Raw genomic sequence first — 21,979 nt, 5'->3', positions numbered from 1 at the left:
GTAATTATATGTAGTATTAAATACTGGATTTCTTTTTTGTATTTCACAGACATTATTCACAATAAAACAGGTTTCCATTCTATTTTAACCCGTTATGCCTCCAGCCAGTTTTTGATCCTTTTCCAAAAAATTTTTAGCCTCCTCACAGGTCCACCATAAATGGTAATATGTTCCGTATATTGATTCGCATTTCCAACATTTTGGGAAGGTGTTTGTTAAGATTTTAGCTAACCTTTTTGGTGCCAGGTGCCATCTGTAAAACATTTTGTACTGCTTTTCCTGTATGTGACTGATAGTGTCATTTTTAAGTTTATTCCCAAAAATTTTTCCCATTTGTCTAATTCAATATTATAGTCAAAGTTCTGCACCCATTTTATCATTTGTTCTTTCACAATTTCCTCTTCCATTTTATACTTCAGGAGGAATTTATATATTCTCCCTATCATCTTTCTGAGTTTTGAATAATTTTATCCAATTCGTGTGGTTCTGTTTCGATGTCATATAATTTAGTATCTTTATTGTATTTAGTTTTGATTTGGAGGTAAGTTAGCCAATCAACTTTCATGTTCTGATCTGCCAATTCTTCATTTGTTTTTAAATTTCCCTGTCTATCAATTAAGTCTTTGTATCTTAGCATTTTGTTCAAATCTATAAAATTTGGGTGAGTCATGCTTTCTGTCGGTGATAGCCAATTCGGGATTTTCACATAGTGGATTTTTTTGATTTTGAGCCATTTTTGCAATAATGCTCTTCTAATTAAATGATTTTGAAAGTATTTGTGTGTTTTATTTTTATCATCCCATAGGAATGTGTTGTGGCCCGGCAGGAGCCGTTGGAGCTGCCGCCAGACTCTGACAGCGAGGGGGTCTTATGAGTCGGCCCTGGAGGAGGTGGAGGACCCTGAACAGGGTGCCGACTCCGAGCAGGGCGAGGAGAGACTGGTTGGCCATCAGGTGGCGGCGGAGCCTTGGATCAGAGGGAGTGTTCAGGAAAACACTTGTGAGTTGTTTCAGGATGCATGCCGTCGAAGGAACAACTACATGATTGTAGGAGATGATTGCGCTTAGCTGATGCTGATTAAGATCCTCTCCTGATTATAAAAGAGACTGTTTGTGCCACACCCTGTTTGCAGGAGTCAACGTTCACGATTCAGAGAAACAAACTTGGAGAAGTGGTTTGCTGTGAGAGTTTCTTTGCATTGCCTAGGTTTGTGAGACTTACTGCCAGAGTGCTTATCTCTTTGTTTATTTTGGGCTTACAGCCAACAAGAGTCTGGACTGATTAAAAGTATTCTTATTTACGTTTGCTTGTGGCTTTCATTTCTGGATGGAGAAGGGGGGTCAGAACAGGAATGTATGCCAGCCTGCTTGCAGATCATGGCCTTCTAAGGTCAAAATTCTTTTATTCTTTAGCTCTAGCCAATCCTTCACCAATCTTATTGTTACTGCTGATGCATATAAATCCCAATTTGGTAATGCTAAGCCTCCCCTCTCCTTGCTGTCTTGCATTGACTTTAGTTTTAAATAGGAAGCTGGAATATTTCAAAGTCAAGCCTATGGTGCTCACAATCTTAAAAATGATTTCTCAGCTTAAATATATCAAGATGTGAGATTTAATAAATGAGTTACAATAGGCTGTAACAAATATCCAGATAGCACATCTCCCTCACTACGTGATTTCGTTTCTCCATTTCCCATAAAAAATATTCTTTTGGTGTGAAAAGTTTGTTATCTCTTATTTTCCCAGGCTGCAGTTATACTTTGTTGATGAACAAAGAGCATGTTTGCATATTGTGGAAAATCAGAATATTTACTGTTTTTCTTATTTATTTAACAAATATTTAACATTTTTGTCTGTTTTGAGCCGCCCAGACGGGTTAGATGAGATAGGTGGCCATACAAATCAAATAAATAATAGTAAAATCATAGGAAGTCTGGAATTAGTCCAAATTTTAAAGTCCTGCTATATGTAATTATAGAACAATGATTTACTGTATGTAGAAGATACTAAAAATTTAGAGTTCAGTGTTTTTCCCATGGAAAGAGGCTATTCAAGCAAACAGGTTCTACTAAGTCTTTCCATCTTTTACAGCACCATTGTTGCATAAATCTTGGTCTTTCTAATACAATATCAAACATCAGATAGTGTTCCCTTTCTCAAAATTCCAGTACTGTCATTTAAAACATTACCTTTCTGAATCTGCTGAAGATGTTGCAAGAGGATAGGAACAGTTTGCCTTATAATACTAGGATGTGTGGACACTGCTGCCAGAGCTTGTAGATGTTTCTGATGGGAAGAAATACTGTCCTGAAGTTCTGAAATATATCAATCACATAATTAGTTTGGTCACAAGTATTTGACTTTCTGAAGATAGCATAGCAATCTTCCATATGTAGGTTAAGTTTATTTACAATAAATATATTTACAACACATTCACGACTATTGAGAAATTCAGACAGGGAATTAGTACTTCTGTGCAACTATTAAGAAAGGTATCCTCTGGAATGATTCTACCTGACTCCAGTCCTTTTGAAAACTTCTGAACCAAATACTTGCTGAAGATTTCTGGGTAGACAGGCGCAAGGGTGCCAGCAGCATCCATAGCTGCCAAACTAAGAAGATATAGAAAAAGTAAGAATGAACTGCTATAATGAATCAAACAGATCTTTTTGTGGGAATCAATTTTTGAAATTGCAATACCATATACTCTATGTGTGAGGTTTAATAAATGTTACTTTATAAACACACTGAACCAGAGTGATGCCAAATGCCTAGATTTTGCTAAATTCCATCCAGAAGTGTTAGGCTAAAAACTGGTAGTAGAGGACAGGGATTCTCACTAGACATATTATCAAATAATCTGACAGTCTTTGAACCGTGGTTAGATGGTGGCTTGAGCAATTAAAAACTTAACTGAATTAACTGGTACTTCTATGGAAAAATTATCAACACTAATGGCCAAGTCCCATAAAATATTAACCTGGAAATGCTAATCTAGGTGAAAGTAGGTCTGTGATTAGACTTTTTCTTTTTACTTTTTCTTTTAACTTTATTTTAGTATGATATGAGATACAGGAATTCATGCTGAGCCATAACATAGCTTATTTCTTTGGGCATTATCTTGTTATGTGAACCTATTCATAACATTATCTTGTTATGTGAGTATTTGGACACAAATTAATATCAAAGAATGACCGTACAAACTCAAATATGAGGAATCAAATGGGATTACAACAACACTATTAGAAATGCCTCTTTCTGTTAATTAACTTGTGTAAAAATCTTAGATCAAGATATGGAAATCTGAAATTGAAGAATTTACCATTAGGTATTAACTGGTAGAATTCTTTTTACTATTTGCAAACAAATTTGTAATAATACCCAATATCACAAAAAGGAAAAATGCTTTTTTAGAAATTCTCAATGGTTTGTTTGTTTGATCAGGAGGATTGTTCTGACCTGATCTGGGAATCCTTTTCATTCAGGATGGACTGTGCAAAATGATCTGCAAGCTTTTCCACATCTGCAAGATCCAGAAGCTCTAAAGCAGAAAAAATAATCCTATATTATATTCTACTTCTTGTGAAGTAATCACAACATATACAAATTCCATTCAAATGATCATTTTTTTTGGATGCTCAGCTGTTAAGACTAGGAATCATGCTAACCAGCAAACCAGACCCATGTATACTCACTAGCATCTAAAAATGCACTTGAGGGGGCGGGGGATATATGATCTTTCCTCTACCTTCAAGGAATGCCATTTCAAACCAAATAATAACACACACCTTTATGAGATCCTAGAAATGTCAGAATCTGGATCCCAACCAATTGAAGTTGAATATTGGGCTCAGCTAAGGCAGAGAATACTACAGAGCACAAAGAGTCTTTGCAAGAAAGCAGTGGACTTTTGTCTGTAAAGGAGGCAGAAAGAGAGTTACGTGTAATGAAATAATCTTGAGTATATTCAAACCTAGAAACAAGTTTTTTCTAGCATTGCTACTATAATGGTAACTTTCAGTGTCAAACTAGGGGTCTGTGAGGATTGTAGAAAAAAATTAAATTTTAAAGATGTAAAAATCATCTAAAGCTCTAGGTGATAACAACACCACCACCTTACCTACAAATTCCTGGAAGAATAAAAAAAATGATCTCCAGAAAGGAGGAGGCATCTTGAGAAAGATAACAGAATATGAAACTTATGCAGAATCAAGAACACCTGAGACACATTTATAGATCAATGAAATATGGTGACAAATTTTAAAAATGCAGGATAAAATGGATGCAAAATTCAAAGAAATAATTACAGTGCAACAATGGAATGAGCTATAGCTATAACATTAATTCCAAGCTGCAATTTGAGGGAAAATTGTTAGAAGAATTTTATAGATGATATATAGTATACCCTTGTCAGTGATTAACAAGATGGATAAACCATACAATATAAGTGGTCCTCAGCCTATAACCATTTGTTTAGGGACCATTCAAAGTTACAACAGCACTGAAAAAGTGATTTATGAGCAGTCCTCACACTTACAACCATTGCAGTGTCCCCAGGGTCAAATGATCAAAATTTGGGCACTTGGCAACCAGCATGAATTTATAATAGTTGCAGAGTCCTGGGATCATATAATCACCATTTGCAACCTTCCCTGATGGCTTCAGACAAGCAAAGTCAATGAAAGAAGCTGGATTCACTTAACAACCATATGATTCACTTCACAACTGCCTTGCTTAGCAACAGATACTCTGATCCCAATTGTGGTTGTAACTATCTGTAACTAATGCTAGCAATGCTGCAATAAAAAGGGACATTCTGCTCATGGAATGGTAATGTAACACCCCCCCCCCTCAAAAAAGTATTAGAAAAAATATACGAATTTTTTAAAAAATATTTAAAATAAAATTTGAACTGAGACCATATATATTTTATTAAGAATAATTTCAGAGAGCATAAATAAAAATACTCCAATCTATTAAGACAAATGCTGACATTGGTAAAAACCAGTTTGATACAGTACTGGAAAAATGAAATCCTGTCAACAACGTAACAATTAAAAACCCAAATTAGGGAATATGCAGCTTTGGCAAAAATGATTACATATATTTATAAGAAAAGTTTAGCTAAATTCAAGCAGGAATGGTTCCTTTATGCATGATAAATCACACAGCAAGGCAGACTTGGAAATTTAGAATTCGGTTTTTAAGAAAAAGTTTTCCAGAATTGACCTCAATCATTACAAAGAATAAAAATTTCCTTATGTCTCTCCTCTTTCCCTCTCAGACTACTGCTCTGTCCCTATGGATGAAAATCATTTATCTCTGCAGAACATACCTTTGGATAACAAAGAAACACAATAAATATAAAGAAATAGTTAACAACAGCCTTGCTAGCAAAATACTTAAGTAAAAGAAAATTCTGCTCTAGAAGGTAATTAAGCAACAACTCACCTTCCTCCTCGGGACCCCAAATTTGCCGCAACTCCAAGAAACCAAGCAACACCTCCAAGACTGTCCTGTGCTGACTACTCTACAAGAGATCAAGAGGACACAGGATGGATTGGAGAAACCTCCCTAGATAGAGGAAAAGACAAGATATGCAGACTTTTGCTCTAAATTAGAGTCCAACCCAACTATAAGCCTAGGGCATGTGGCAGAACTGCCACAAAATATATTGAGACGGGAGTTACATGACCTTTTAAACCTGCTCTTCAACAGAATGTTTTCTGCCCCATTTTTTTCTCACCTGCTCATGCTTGGCATACTGCTCCAACAGCAAAGGAAGTACACTACTTGTGATCTGGTAATAAGCCCGCAAAGAAGCTCCTGCAGCTGCCTGCAAGAGTTTAGCACTTGGCCACACCAGTTTCATGTCAGGCTCACATAGATGGTGTCTGCAATCTAAAATAAACAAGATTGCTTAACAGTAATAGCATGCCTTACAAAGCAGCAGCAATATTGTATTTATTCCACTAGGGTGATGATTGCCAACAGCATTAAAGTTTAATTAAAAAATATTCTCTGCATCTTATTTCCTGAGACCTTCTCCTTGAGTGCTGAGAGCCAAATCATGACTATAACATTAAAATGAACTATCTTCTCTTCAAGGTGTTTACTTCTTTCAATAGTACATCAAGGAAGAACAACAGAATACCTATCATAGGACCAAAAAACCCAACATAAGAGCTCTTCAGGGCCTACCTTGCAGGACTCCTCTAAGAAAGGAATCCAGAAGATCCTCATCATCAGCTCCAAGCACCAAACGGGACAGACATGCTGACAGAGCTCGCAAAGCAGACAAGCATTCTGCTTCTATCTTCTCACTTGCTGTTTGGAATACCTATAAAAAGATGGAGTCAGATCTTCTTGTTTTTACTACAGTGAGTATATTTAGCTAGTATTACAGACGTCTTTAAAAAGCAAGCTTAATCTATTTCTTCCATTTCTCTCTGTAACTTCTTTAAACATTATACCATTCATAACTATTCACTGTGAAATTGTATAAAGTCTCAGGGACAGTAGAACCTCAGAAAGGCAGAGTGGGAAAGTTCAGAATGCATGGATCCCCAGAAGCTCAATCTATCTCCCCCCCCCCCCCCGCCACACACAAATACACTACTTCCTCTTACTTCTGTGCGCAAGGATGACCAAAGGCTAGGGAGGAATTCTTTCAGTTCTTTATGCCCATAGATTTTGCATGCAGCAACCTGTAAGGAGATACACAGAAATAATTAGCTGTGTGTCTTAATTGCTACAAGTAGCCCCATAGCCAATACATTGTACCATTTGGACATAAAGTAAAACTAATTCCTGTGGCTCAGGCAAATTTAATTATCACTATTGAGTGTTCTCACCAGGGTTTGCAAGGAATCCAGTTTAGCACTTTGTACATCTGAGTCTATTTTCTCAATGAGCAATGGAAGTAGGAACTGTAGAAAGAAAAAGTAATAAAGAGCACAATTTGGAGAAAAAATATTAAAAAGCACGCTTTCAGGAAAAATCTCTCTCTCTCTCTCTCTCTCTCACACACACACACTCTCTCACTCACCTTCTAGAACACAATGTTAAACCACTTTTGTATCATGCCAGGATGCATCCAGGGAATGCATCATGCATGGATGCATCCAGGGAAGTCACCAGAAATTAGGCTTGAAGGTGAATGTACTGGGAATAATTTCCCTTACTATTAACAATTCAGAAATCTTTCCCAAATATCAGTGTTGATGCATTTATTTTCAACCTCTTATGGCAGGATGATATGATCTGAATGTTATAATCTATATATTATAGATTGGTCCCAAGGCTGAGGGCCTTTTTCTGTGTGTAAAGTAATAGGTAAACACAGAAGCTTCTTGCCTAATTTGGGCACTTGTGAACAATATATAAAAAGACCATTGGCTTACCTGAACGGTCGTTCTCTGCATGCTGCGGGAGAGTCCAAGCATGGGTTAACACCGTCTATCTGCCCTAGGACTATTTTTTTTCTTTGACCACGCCTCCCTTTGCCTCTACAATCTCAGTTTAAAAACGAAGAACACTCCATTCCGGACCGCCTCCACAGTTCCTCGAAGACTTCACCGGAGGCAATCAAAACCCTGGGCGGGTTTGGACTCTCCTGCAGCGCCCAGAGAATGACCGTTCAGGTAAGCCAACGGTCTTTCTCCTGAGCGCTGCTTGGAGAGTCCAAGCATGGGACATACCCAAGCTATGATGTCCCAGGGCGGGAAGAGTTAGCAGAGTCCGGAGCCTCTGCAACCTTTTGCAAGATTCTTCTCCCCAAGGAGGTTTTGGCCAAGGCAAAGGTGTCTATCTTGTAGTTATGAATGAAGGCTGTGGGGAAAGCCCACGTGGCTGCCCTACAAATGTCAATGATTGACGCTGGGGTCACCCATGCAGCGGGCGTGGCCGCACTTCTTGTCGAGTGAGCAGTCACACGACCCGGCATGGACTTGCCCTGATGTTTGTACGCCAGCTTGATGCCAGCCCGCAGCCAACGTCCGATGGTATGCGACGATGCTTTTCGCCCTTGCGACCCAGGATGGAAAGAGACAAAGAACGCCTCAGAACGTCTGAATTCTTTGCTTCTTCTCACATAGATGCGTACTGCACATCTTATGTCCAACTTATGCCAATCCCTTTCCTTGGGATGCGATGGTTTGTGACAGAAGTTGGGAAGGATCACTTCCTGCGATGAAAGAGCGTGTTGACTTTAGGAATAAAGGTAGGGTCAAGCTGTAATATGACCCTATCCAGATGAATAATACAAAAGTCCTCCCTGACCGAGAGAGCCGCTAACTCGGATATCCTCCTAGCCAAAGTGATAGTGACCAGGAAGGCTGTCTTAATGGTTAGATGTCAGAGAGACGCAGTCCGGAGCAGCTCGAATAGAGCCCCCATTAATGCTAGAAGGACGAACGGCAGGTTCCATGATGGATATCGGTGCACCGTTGGAGGCCTGATGTTCGATGCGCCTTTCAGAAAGCTTTTAACTTGAGGGTGTTGGCTCAAGGTACGGGAGGAACCCCTGGAGAGGATGGTGGACAGAACCGCTACCTGGCGGCATATGGTGTTGGGGGCCAAGCCCTTGTCTCAGTCCTAGGGCAGATAGACTGTGTTAACCCATGCTTGGACTCTCCAAGCAGCGCTCAGGAGAAGGGCAGAGCTATTAGGCAATAGTAGAGACTCTTGGAAGGTGCTGTATTTATATTCTATGAATCCAAGCATATAGAAGTTAAAGGAAGAATCTGAAGCTGAACCCCCAGCAGGAGTAAGCAAGTTCAGAAAGATCTGCAGGACAAAACTAATTGGTGAAAAGGGCTGCTGTATTAGGAAAGAAACAGCCTCACTAATGTGCTGGAATTCCTAAAGAGTAATTTTGTCTCTTTCTTCCTTTCTCTCTAATGTAAAAACAAGTCCAATAAACAAAAAGCTGTCTACTAGTATGAGTGTATCAAAATTGTAATAAGGAACACCTGTATGAATCAGGGAGAGACAACAATTACAATTTACTTGAAAAGCACTGTAAGAATAATTTTAACTGTGAGTGAAAACAGTGTCATGAAAATTCATGTCCCTTTTCATGTTATCCAATACTGCACCAAGTGCTGAATAAAACTGTCATACTTCAGCAAAAATGGGGGTAGAGGTCAGCACTGCCCGCAGACTGAAAATCAGGTCTTCTCTCTGGATTCCGTGAGGATCATTGGAGGGCTGGAACAAAATCAAAGATTGAAAACACCCTGGTTATGCTGAATAAACTTCATAAAAAATATCCTTCATAACATAAAGTGTTCCGTTTCAGCACCCATATTTCAGTTTGGGAACTAGTTATAAGACAAACTTGTCACTGAACAATTCACTCACAGGAGTAAAGTCAATAGGGAAGTAGCAGGAAGTCACCTCAAACAGCTCTTCTGCAAATGGCCCTGAAAATTATAAACATAACAGTATGGCATCTGAGTATATACATAGTCACAATGTCATATTAAGCCATTGCAAATTACAGAAACTCAAATTCTAGACACGACATATACTTGAAGTTCACCTGGTGACATAACTGTGATCATCCACAACTCAGGAGATTTGTCTTAGAGCTTGACACAAGACAATCTACAACTTTTAATTCAATGGTTTTTACTTTAAGTATATTTTAGCTATTTTCCATGTTCATTATCTCTCCTTACTAAAATAAATTCTATAACTATGAGGGTAGTACTACAGGCTTCTAAAATCTTCCAATCTGGACATAGCTCTTATCAGATAGTTCCAGAATGTTCTGTTTCCATTTGCGCTAGGCCATTCCAGAGGGTTGATTGACAGTTTTTACAAACAAATAATCCAAACTGGAAGTTGCTTGAGATGTTTTGAGGGGTAAACTGGTTGAAATACCCTCATTTCATTTTGAACACCTCAAAACTGCTTCTGGTTTGAAGGACATGCTTCTAGAAACCAGTAAACAGATCCTCTTGTTCATCTCCAGTGGGATGATCTGAAAAGAAACTGAATATGGAGTTCTCCAATCAGTTCATTCCTTGGATCGATAAATTTTGCACTTGCTATAATGGTAACACAAGTTTTTCCTTGGATGATTAACTTCACTTTGAATCAAAATTACCTAGTGTATACCCCTTTACAATGATGTCTCGAACAATCTGGAAAGCTATTAACAGGTTGCGTGGGTCTTTCTCTCCATCCATCACCTGAATAAAGCCCAAGGTAAAATCAGCACCTAAACTTTTTAGCTCTGTGGAAAAAAAGCAGCAAATAAGATTCCACGGTTTTCAAGTTGGACATGTGACTCAATTCCAAAAATACTCTTCTCACCTGCCTCTCGGTTGCTCATAAAATTAGTGATGATACTATAGACAGTATGACGATTTAATTGTAGCATAGACTAAAAGAAAAGAAAAGCATGGCTGTTAAAATAATTATTGTTCACATATTCTTAAAATCATATTTTATTACTCTTATTATTTCCATTTCTTCTAAGATAAATTTATTTGTACTTTATCTATTGTTACAGAGGACAACTCAGATTAATTAAATGCAAATCAAAGCTTATGCCTACGATCTGTATTAGTGCGGAAATGGTCAAACTTTTCTTTATTGCATTTTTTGTCTCATTTTTAGTCCCAATGAAGCTACATATACTTTGCTGCCTATTGTGAACCCCAATATATTTCAGTTCTAATATAAGTGTAATGCACATAAGAACTTCCATTCATACATTACAGATAGTTCTCAACTTACAACAATTCATTTAGCGACCATGAAAAGTTACAATGTCACTGAAAGAAGTAACTTGCCGTATTTTTTGGAGTATAAGACACACCTTTTTCCCTCAAAAGAGGGTGAAAATCTGGGTGCATCTTATACACCAAATACAGAATTTTTGGCATCCCAAAACCCCGCCCCCTTTGCAAAAATGGTTGTGCATAGCCTTTAGGAGGCTTGTAGGGTGTTCCTGGGGGCTGGGAAGGGCAAAAATGAGCGAAAAACAGATCATTTTTTGCTTGTGTTTTCCCCCCCCCCCGCCTCCAAGAGCACTCTACAAGCCTCCTAAAAGCTATTCATGCCCCCCACTTTTTTTTTTTTTTTTTAAACAAAGAACAGGACCGTTTTCAATGCAATCTTGGTGCATCTTATACTCTGGTGCGTTTTATACTCCGAAAAATACGGTATGTGTGACGGTTTTCACACTTACAACGATTGCAGCATCCCATATTGTACCTAATTAAAATTGGGATGCTCGGCAACTGGTTGCAGTGCATATTTATGATGGCTGCAGTGTCCCAGGTTCATGGGATCACCTTTTGCGACCTTCTGACAAGCAAAGCCAATGGGGAAACCAGAGACACTTCACAACTATGTTTCTAACTTAACAATCACAGTGATTCACCTTAACAATTGTGGCAAGAAAGATCATAAAATGGGGCAACATTCACTTAACAACTGTCTCTCCTAGCAACAGAATTTTTGGGCTTAATTGTGGCCATATCTGTATATACAAGAGTAAGACCTATAATACTAATAATTTTAGATTTAATCTCAAGGGTCAGTTATTCAGCCTGACTTTGTCCCTGCTTTAATTATAGTATCAATACAATACAATACAATACAATACAATACAATACAATACAATACAATACAATACAATACAATAGCAGAGTTGGAAGGGACCTTGGGGGTCTTCTAGTCCAACCCCCTGCCTAGGCAGGAATACCTATACCATTTCAGACAAATGGCTATCCAACATCTTCTTAAAGACTTCCAGTGATGGGGCATTCACATCTTCTGGAGGCAAGCTGTTCCACTGATTAATTGTTCTAACTGTCAGGAAATTTCTCCTCAGTTCTATGTTGCTTCTCTCCTTGATTAGTTTCTACCCATTGCTTCTTGTTCTACCCTCAGGTGCTTTGGAGAATAGTTGGACTCCCTCTTCTTTGTGGCAGCCCCTGAGAAATTGGAACACTGCTATCATGTCTTCCCTAGTCCTTCTTTCTATTAAACTAGACACACCCAGTTCCTGCAACCATTCTTCATATGTTTTAGTCTCCAGTCCCCTAATCATCTTTGTTGCTCTTCTCTGCACTCTTTCTAGAGTCTCCACATCTTTTCTACATCATGGTGACCAAAACTGAATGCAGTATTCCAAGTGTGGCCTTACCAAGTATCACATAAGGACATCATTTAAAAAAATAGAATGTAAAGAAAGAAGCAACTAAGAATGTTTATAGAAAAAACTGATTGGAATTAACATTTAATGTAGTATCTACCATAATAAGTCAAGACATTTAATGTAGTATCTAATTAGTTATATATATACCACATTGACAAGACCACAGAGACCATTCTTTCTATAATAACAGTATCAGTGAATCAGAATATGATTTCAACTTGAAAAGTATAGGATTATAAAGATTCTTTAGCAGAATGTGACATATTTAGTCTATGACACCAAAGGAAAGGCTCTAGCTATGTATTAATGTTGAGTCACTGCAGGCCTAAGATGCTACACAGTATAACCAGTACAATAATAATGACTGTTGGAAAGAATGTTGAATCATATGTTCAGAATGTAAAGGACTTCCATGCTCACCTGAACGTGAACTTCCTGGAAGATAGCTTTGAGAACAGACACTGCCAATCCTGGAGCTAACACTATACATTTGCTCTAGAAAAAAAAATGATAAATGTCCATCTGCATTAAGAGATGGCTATCTGCAGTAGCTTCCATGAATAGAATCAGAATCTCAGCACAGTAGATTTAATTCAAATCATGGTTATGTCATTCATCTCTGTTAGGAAGATTCTACTATTTATTTTTATAGAAAAGGTGTACATATTTTTACTAATAATTTTACAAAGATAAAAAACTAATATCAACTAAGGAAAACAGAAAAAAAAATCAAAGTCCAGAGAAAAGGAAAATAGGGGGGAGGGGGGGGGAATACAGAAACACACCAAAATATTGCCACTGTCATTTAGATCCTGGAAAGTTTACAAAACGAATTACATATGTATCACTGATAGTAAATTCTCACCAGAGCATTCAGTCCCTGCAGCACAGAAGGAATGACAAGGTGATTGTCTTTTAGACGGTTCTCGTAGAATAAGACAAGGTGGGTCACTGGAATAAAAAACATTAATATTACTCTAATTAACAATAAAAAGCATTATTAGTCACTACCCTATATTAGTCAGCAAGTTTTCAAATCACACATTAGAAATTAAATGTAACAAAGTGATATCTTGGTTAGGCTTGGAATTACGGGACAAAAATGAGTAATAAAGAAGAATCACAGATTTCTTTATGAGGTAAGACTCGTCTTCCCTTAGGTAGTCCCCAATTCACCGAAACATTTGTTGATGATAAATCTAGAGTTCCTATAACAAGAAAAAACTCCAGAAGGCAAACTGCACATAACCAGCCACTTATCACAAAGCACACCTCTCAGTACAGAACCATGTTCCAATCATTCGTTCTTAGCATGGCAAACACTGGAAGGAATGTTTTCTTGAGACAGCTGTAAGCCACATTAAGAAGTGCGGGCCTTGAGAAAATACTCAGGGATGAGCACTATCAGGGATGATGTGAATTTATGGATAGTATTATATCTTTGCAAATAAAATCAAATATCCCAAAATTCAAAATGGATTCTCAATCCAGGAACAGCCAAACAATTCAATCATTCCCTCTTCTTTTTGTGTCACTATTGGTACAGGTCGCTTCCCTGTTAAATTTACAAATTATTCACCTCACTCTTTTACTAGGAGCATGCAATGCTTCAAATTTCCAGGCAAAAAGATGTAGGCAAGTGTACAAACTACTATACATTTTTTTTCAGGAATTGTGCAGCAGCCTATAGTAACTATCACACAATAGTCCTCTGCTCTCACTCCAAAGTATCTTTTTGCCTTCAAATCCAAAAAGTTGCATAGTCTACTCTTTGGCTGAACATATGAGACATTGTTTAATATTAAGATGCTTCCATCTTCTCCAAATAAACATAATTGTCACATATGCACTAGTTAATAGTGGCACGGTACAATTAAATGTCTTCAGGCACTCAAAACTGCCAAAGGTAAGATAAATTAAAACATAAATCACACTGCAGTTTAAATATTTGTAAAGAGGAAGAAACACACAAAACTAAATTCTAAAATTCTAAATTTTACACACACACACACACACACACACTCTAACACAGAGTCTGGTAGTGCTCAATTTATGACCATTTGTTTTGTGACCATTCAAAATTACGATACAATCCATGACCAAAGTTATAGCCACTGCAGTGCATACATGGCCAGTTGATCAAAATATGGCCATGTGGCAGCCAGCCTGCATTTATGATTGGAGGGATGTTTCAGCTCCCTCCACCTGCCTATCTCTATTCCTTGTTCTTCTGGGCCTCTGTGCTTTGCAGCCCTTGCTACCCTTTGCTATTTTCTTATGCCTGCTGCTGACCCAAGCAGGCCAGGGCTGGACTTTTACAAGGCAGCGGCTGGCCAGAGGATGCATGCAGCCTTGTCCAAACTGTGTGTGGCTTTCTTGTGAGATTTTGAAGCCTTCCAAGTCCTTGTGAGGACAGATGCTATTTGGACAGGTCTGTGCACTATTTGGAAAATGGCACGAGGGCCCTTGCAAAGATGGTCTGGTATGGCAAGCAGCTTTGTGCAAACCCAGGATGAAGACACTGAAAGTCAGCTGGTGTGGCAGAATGCAGGGCAATGAGGGGTGACTAGGCTGGGATTCCCTGTTGAGGACTATCTGTATTGCAAAATATAAAATAGTTGTATTTGTCGTGACCCGTCAAAACCGCATTCCACAAAAGCGCGGTCGACGAAATCGCGTATGTGACGTCACCACAACGCGACGAAAAAGATCGAAAAATTGAAATAAAAATTAAATTACAGCAAGCCGATTCACATAAAGGTAAGCGTTAGGTTAAGGGTTAGGGTTAGGTTAAGGGTTAGGGTTAGGTTTAGAGCGTTAGCGTTACGTTTAGCATTAGGTTAAGGGTTAGCATTAGGTTTTTCGTTAGGTTAAGGGTTAGGTTTAGGGTTAGGTTTAGGGTTAGGTTAAGGGTTAGGTTTAGGGTTAGGTTTGGGGGGTTAGGGTAAGGTTTTCGCTTTATTTTTACATTTTTCGATCTTTTTGGTCACGCTGTGATGACGTCACATACGCGCTTTCGTCGACCGTGATTTTGTCGTTCCCGGTTTTGTGGTGGAACCGTATTTGTGATCCTACAGTTTAGTTTTGTCATACACGGATGCGAATATCAAAGGCTACCAAGTCATTGAATTATATTTGCCTACACATATGCTCCTGATCACTGAATAACACTGAATAAAAACTGAGGGCAGTTTTGTGCCTGGTGAGGAAATTTAGCTCACTGTGAGAATTATATTTTGTCCCACCTTCCTGCTCTTGGAGGAGGGAATAACACTGTAAGAGGACCTCAGAGAGCACTTGAATGCCCTGTGCCCGCACTTGAGAATCTTCATTCTTTAGAGGAGTTCTATATTAGAAAGAAAAAAAACCAGAAGAAATGTTTAAGAATCATGCAAGTAAAGAGAAAAATACTGTATTACCAGGAAGGAGTTGGAGTGAGATTTCTCTTACTTGCTCAATCACAATTTAAATTATATTGCATCAGAAATTGCTCTGAAAAATTATCGTTAACATATGCATATATTTTTTGGAACCTCCAAATTCCCATTCTTTTTTTTATTCTTTTGAGGTATGAAATGTTCTTTGAGATATCCTTATTACATTCTTTGACTAATTCAGAGTATTTCTGGGGCCCACCCAAAAGTAGGGTGGGGCGCTGGGCTTGTCAGCTGGAAAGCCAGCCAAAAAACGGGGGATGCTCCCATCCTCGTCTCAACTCCTGCCAACCTAGCAGTTCGAAAGCATGCAAATGCAAGTAGATAAATAGGTACCACTTGGTGGGAACGTAACAGTGCTCCGTGATGTCATGCTGATCACATGATCACCGAAATGCCTTCAGACAGCGCTGGCTCAATGGCCTTGAAACCGAGATAAACATTGCCCCTATAATTGGCAACAACTAGGGGAGTAAAATCTGCAGGGACTCTTTACCTTTACCCCAAAGTGGTTAACTAATTAAGTTTCCAATTCCTTCCCTTTTATTTGGCTGCGGACAAATATTATGCTGGTTTAATAGTCAGCTACTGTTTCTTTCTCCTAAGGCGCACTAGAGTAATTGAGCCCATAGGCTGGAAAGTTGGAACTCTCAAACTCCTCCTACCAGAAGCCCTTTGGACTTTCTGCTTTGAGGTAGCAGTTTGGTAATTTCTGTTGACACCATTCATCTTTTTGGGGCATCTCAGCTGCTGTTATCCCTTTACCCTAAATGAAAATAACTTCAATCCCTCCCAGCAATGTAGTATAGAAGTATATGAAGAGCAGAGTCATGTCTTTCTCTCTCAAATTTTTTTAAAAAGAAGACAAATATAAAATTGCATTTTTACATTGCACCTTAAAATGCATACATTCATTGTTGTAGAAAAGGATTTACACAATTGTCTTGTTCAGGTTCAGTAACTGAACTAAAAAGCTACAAGACAATGCAAAATGAAACTTTCAGGGAAATCACAAGATGGTGCTGATCTGCTACAAAATAGGAATTTATTGGCAGAATCTCAAAAATAAATGCTGCAGGGAGTTCAATTTATTGCAGCTCATAATATTATACATACAAATATCTTCATGCTCAGCCTGAAGGCTGAAATTATGGAGAATTCATAACTTACACAGAAAAATGATAAATTTAAAAAACCACAATTAGCTGTGAACACTACCCAGAATAAAAATAAAGGAACAATTTAAAGAAAATGCTGGCTCAGATGTGTATCCATTAAAAAAAGAACAAAATAACCTTTTTTTTCTTAAAGCATTTATTCCCTACTTCTTTTATCTGAAAATTCTAACTTTAATCTTACGGTCTGAGAGAATAATGCTATAATAATCCTCCTTCTCTTTAACATTGGCTCAGAAACAACTATGTCAATTCCCTTGTCATGTTTTGTCTCAGATTTAAAGAATTGACATTTTCTGCTCCCAGAATAGAGAGATTTCTGTGTGACAAAATGTATGACAAATAACTGTGTTAAACAGGATTTTAAAATATTTTTGTATAGTCAGAATCCAGTCCAACCTCAATCTCGGAGTTTTAGAAGTTTCATAATTATATATTCTTCTTCCCCCTAAGAAATTACATTAGTTAGCATGATCAAATTCTATGCCATTACATTGTTTTCCTTATATATACTCTCTACAGTTTTCGTGTGTGCTAAGTTTAGATAAGAACAGTAATTGCATATTTGTTATAAAAGTAATCCTATGAAGTTAGAGTAATTATTTTTAGGCATCTGGAGCAGAATAGAAGACAGTTTTCAGACTGATATACAATGAGTACACTTTGTAGAATTTCCAAAAAATTCCATGTACCACATAATAGCACTCACAGGTGATAATATGAAAAAAAGTAAAGGATATGCCACTAAATACACCTCTGTGTCTCATTCAGAAATGAAGAAATATCTATGAGAGCCTACCTTTTCCAAATAATGCAGAAAAGACAAAAATCATTTCTATTAATGAAAAGACAAGGGTATCACATAAAGCAGAGTTCCCCAATCTTTTTGGCTTTGCGGACCAGGGGCAGGGGAAGAGGGGATGGCTTCCCACGCACATGGGGAAGGTCAAGCAGCAGGCACACACCCCTGCCACTCACACAATAGGGATTGCACACGCATCCACGCTCGCCACTTCCATGGCCCGGTTCTTAGAGGCTCAAGGCCCTGACATATTTAAAAACCAGAAACTAGCCATTCAATAAGGATAACCTTATGAAATATATTTATCATTAACAGTTCTCATAAAGAAAATGCATTTTAAATAGACTAAACACACTGTATCTGTGAGATTTGGCCAAATACATTCCAGCAAGTCATGATCAAGTCATTTAGAGTGAGCTGGCTTTTGACAACAAATATAGAGCGGTCTTAAGAGGCACACTCAGTATGAGATGTGTGTCAGTCCATCAGCCAAATCTTCCAATAATTTTTACACTTGAATTCAACTGCAGAATACAGTTAAATACAAATGCAGAATAATCTTCCCTCCATCTTCTTCCCCACCCCCACATCCACTTGTCCTTTATTCAACCTTAAAATCACAATCCTTTTAGTTCTACTACAACTAGTTCTTTACTACAGAATGTATATATACAAAGAGATTATTATATCTAATCTCGTTGTGCATATTACATGAATTAAATCTTGTGAAGATTTATGCATCCTTCATACTCCCTTAGTTTGGTTAGCATAGCATACACTAATGGTAAAAAAAGACTGCAGAAGAAATTGAAAGGAAAAATTACAATATGAAATTAAAAACAAGTTAATGATTTAAATACAAAAGAAAATGGGCAATGTTGACTTTTTTGTTATGGTTATCCTTAGAGCTACTTCTGATTCAAACACACATGTTACTGGTCAACATTCAGTAACTTCATTTAATCAGACACCTTAAAATGCCTTAGATGCCTTAAAATTTTAGTAAAATATTAATATCCTTCTTTATGTTTCTTCATTGCTCCAATAGTACACAGTCATGCTGGACATCAGAAGATGTACTATGTAGAACAGAGATTGTTGCAATGATCTACTTACCCCAAGATTTCTACAACATCTAAAATGGAGCATGTTCCAGTCTTCACTCCTAAAAGAAAAAGTTATTGAAATTGTTAATTTCTAGTTCAATTTTTACACAGGGAAAAATGGGATATATGTACTTTAAATCCCAAGGTTAACTTGTCACTCAGTGCTTGTTCAATTAACAATTAAGACACTACGTCTCATGAAGCAGAGTCTGTCTTACTGGTCCAATTCCCATATGTTTAACTGGGACATGCAAAAAGACAGGCAGGTTATACTATCTCTCTCCTGCATAAATATTCCACTTAATTAATCAAGATGGGCTTAGATTTTGCACCCTACTAACTCAATCTTGCTTTGAGTTAACCTAACTTGTCTTATATCTGTAAACTAACTATTAGGACAAACTCGCAGCCCGCAGACTGGATGTGTCACACACTGGCCATGCCCATCTCGTTTTAGCAAAGGGGGGGGGAGTTGCGATGTGTCACGTGACAACGTGACAATGCGAGACACTCTTGTACTAGGGAATCAATGACTTGCTAGGGTTATATGTCATTGACATTCAAAGATGAGTCAGGTGACTATAGGAGACAAAAAATGGATCATTCTGGTTGTGGGATTATACCCTTATACCCAAGCTTATATGCTAAGCATGTAGGTTTTTCCTAAGAGATGCACCTTTCTATGCTTTTAGCTTCTTTTCTGTGCTGAGCATAAAGAAGAGAGAAAGAATCTCACATCACCTTCTCTGTACAATTCCTGACCAGGACCCAGATTGTTAGGGGCAATATGCTGACTCTGTAAACTGCCTAGAGAGGGCTGTAAAGCACTATGAAGCAGTATATAAATCTAAATGCTACGCTATCGAGGATTACACTAATGCATAACACAAAACTAATTCTTATTTTTTGCAATAATGCATTACCTCAGGTAAAAGCAATCACTATAATGTATTTTATATCATTTGACACTAGAAAGAATCCAGGGATATCTCCAAAATGCTTTCAAGCCACCAAGATTAACTATTGTATATTGCTAAACATACTGTCAGTTCAGCAGCACAAAACAAAACTGTCTTTGCAGAAATCATTTAACAGTAACAAGAACCAAATAGATGAATATATTGGTATATAGTACTGTATATATTCCCCCCTATCTTTATGTGGCCAGATTGTAAGAATAAACTACACAGTTTGGCATTTTCAGTCTATATGTATGATCTGAGAAATCATGCATAGTCTGAGAAACCATGCACACCATTAAGACGTTAACAAACCAATTAGGTACTTATATTGCCTCTTTAAAAACATATTAAACAAGATTTACAGAAGCAATGATGATAGTAAACCGAAACATCAGCAATTCTTATAATGGACAAAGTTCACTAAATTTCTTTAGCTTTTCATCTAGGATGAAAAAATATTATAATACTAAAAGTATTATATATTTATAAAATTGAATATTTTAAGGAAAGCATTGCCTAGCACTTCTCTTAATTAAATGTGACATTTTCATGACAATATATTTTATTGTATACAGTAGGTACAAAAAGGGCAGAAAGAAAAAAAATTACATTTTCTAATTAGCCAAGTTCAAAACAGTTCCTCTAATAAATATCCTTAACTCTTTCATTCCCAGAAGATCATATATCCGAATGTATTATTGTGCTTCTATAATGTTAGTAATAATAGAAGGGCTTGGCTTTCAGCTTCTCATGAAATACGGAGTTAAGTCACAGCACCAGTACTTTAGAATTAGACTTGAAAATTCACTATGAAGCCTATTTTGTAATGGTTATACAGGTTAGCATTTCAGGCAAAAGGAAGATTGGAACTTAGGCCTGCAGTATAATTATTTTTACAATCAATATATGCTTGTTATCTTTGTGCCATGACTTGTTTATAGTATATTTGAGCCATAGGGCTTCAAATGTAAAATCAGAAAATATATATATATATATATTGATACCCAAAAAGTCAGAGTATCCACAATATTTACTGCGTTATCTTACTATCTTACTCTTCATGAATTGGAAAGCTAATTATCCACCGATACAGTCACTTTAGTAAATAAAAAGTGAGATCAAATAACTGCTTGTAAATTGAAGGAATAACCAAGTTAATGTTAGAACATCATAGTACCTATATAACCTGATCTAGGGTTTACCCATAAAATGACTGGTTACTATAAATGGCTGGGCAGCTACGAAAACTATTCTTCTAAGAGCCAAGGTGGCGCAGTGGTTAAATGCAGCACTGCAGGCTACTTCAGCTGACTGCTAGTTCAGCTGTTCAAATCCCACCAGCTCAGGGTTGACTCAGCCTTCCATCCTTCCGTGGTGGGTAAAATGAGGACCCAGATTGTTGGGGGCAATATGCTGACTCTCTGTAAACCGCTTAGAGAGGGCTGAAAGCCCTATGAAGCAGTATATAAGTCTACTGCTATTGCTATTCCAGCCTTACCTAAACAATAAAATACACAGTAGACTGCATCTGTCCACTTGGCCAAATGCTAAAAGGAATCCTTCATGCAATCTCCTTTCCATTATGTATTTCAGAGAATGCTACACCACATGAAAATGAAACCATTTTTCCTAACGAACAGCTTTATGATAATATGTCAACAATATTTACGTGAGTCTTCTTTATCCTTTTTTTTTCAAACCTCATCTCCCCCGTTCATGTATAGTTCCAAAGAAAATCAAGTCGGGGAATAAACGAAAAACTCTTTATTCGGTTGTTGTTTTTTTCCTTTACCAAAAACAACACGTGCCATACCCTGCAAGACTAATTGCTCCACCTTATAAACGAACACCTTGCTTGTGCCTAACTTCAACCGATTATAACTGCTGGGGTCCCATATAGAGGCGAATAAAACGCAATTACTAGAAATGGCAGAAAGCCACTTTATAAACCCCAGGATTAATTTATTCGTAAGGGTACCATTGAACTACACTACTGACCATAATTTCCCAAGGCGGCTCTTCACCCACAGACCTAACTTTAGCATTTCTCCCTTTTCTCCTGATCTAACCCCGATCATCTTGCCTTCCTTTCCACGTTATTCACCATTTATTTCAAAGCTTCTTGCCCTACAAATCTCGTTTTCTGCATGCACTGCAGAAACACGCGTGCTCATTTCCATGCCATTTCTATTCACACCCATTCCCCGACCATACCTTCCGCCGCCTGCCTGGCCGCGTTTTCCCATTCCCACTCCTGTAACAGGGAGGCAGGTTTTCCTATGGCAACGTGAGCCCCTCCGGCCGCCATGATAACCTGAGAAG

General features: G+C 37.8%; 1 protein-coding gene across 1 annotated transcript in view; it reads right to left on the bottom strand.

The window, feature by feature from the left end:
• The window catches only part of MMS19 (MMS19 cytosolic iron-sulfur assembly component), a 27,413-nt gene extending 5,434 nt beyond the window's left edge, over positions 1-21,979 (bottom strand). The window contains exons 1-18 of the mRNA XM_014066550.2: positions 21,872-21,979; positions 18,706-18,754; positions 15,424-15,524; positions 13,044-13,129; positions 12,599-12,673; positions 10,324-10,393; positions 10,115-10,243; positions 9,364-9,425; positions 9,124-9,210; positions 6,855-6,929; positions 6,630-6,707; positions 6,202-6,340; positions 5,747-5,901; positions 5,452-5,530; positions 3,789-3,914; positions 3,460-3,541; positions 2,515-2,612; positions 2,190-2,315 (exon numbers count right to left, since the gene is read on the bottom strand). Of these exons, the coding sequence (XP_013922025.2) occupies positions 2,190-2,315; positions 2,515-2,612; positions 3,460-3,541; positions 3,789-3,914; positions 5,452-5,530; positions 5,747-5,901; positions 6,202-6,340; positions 6,630-6,707; positions 6,855-6,929; positions 9,124-9,210; positions 9,364-9,425; positions 10,115-10,243; positions 10,324-10,393; positions 12,599-12,673; positions 13,044-13,129; positions 15,424-15,524; positions 18,706-18,754; positions 21,872-21,965 (1,711 nt within the window). The 5' untranslated portion in view covers positions 21,966-21,979. The remainder of the gene's footprint in view (positions 1-2,189; positions 2,316-2,514; positions 2,613-3,459; positions 3,542-3,788; positions 3,915-5,451; positions 5,531-5,746; positions 5,902-6,201; positions 6,341-6,629; positions 6,708-6,854; positions 6,930-9,123; positions 9,211-9,363; positions 9,426-10,114; positions 10,244-10,323; positions 10,394-12,598; positions 12,674-13,043; positions 13,130-15,423; positions 15,525-18,705; positions 18,755-21,871) is intronic.

Source organism: Thamnophis sirtalis, unplaced genomic scaffold, assembly GCF_051295495.1.
Source record: "Thamnophis sirtalis isolate CommonGarterSnake01/CBP01778 unplaced genomic scaffold, rThaSir2_p1.2 scaffold_11, whole genome shotgun sequence".
Lineage (NCBI taxonomy): Eukaryota > Metazoa > Chordata > Lepidosauria > Squamata > Natricidae > Thamnophis > Thamnophis sirtalis.
This window is presented reverse-complemented; position numbering and strand designations above follow the sequence as displayed.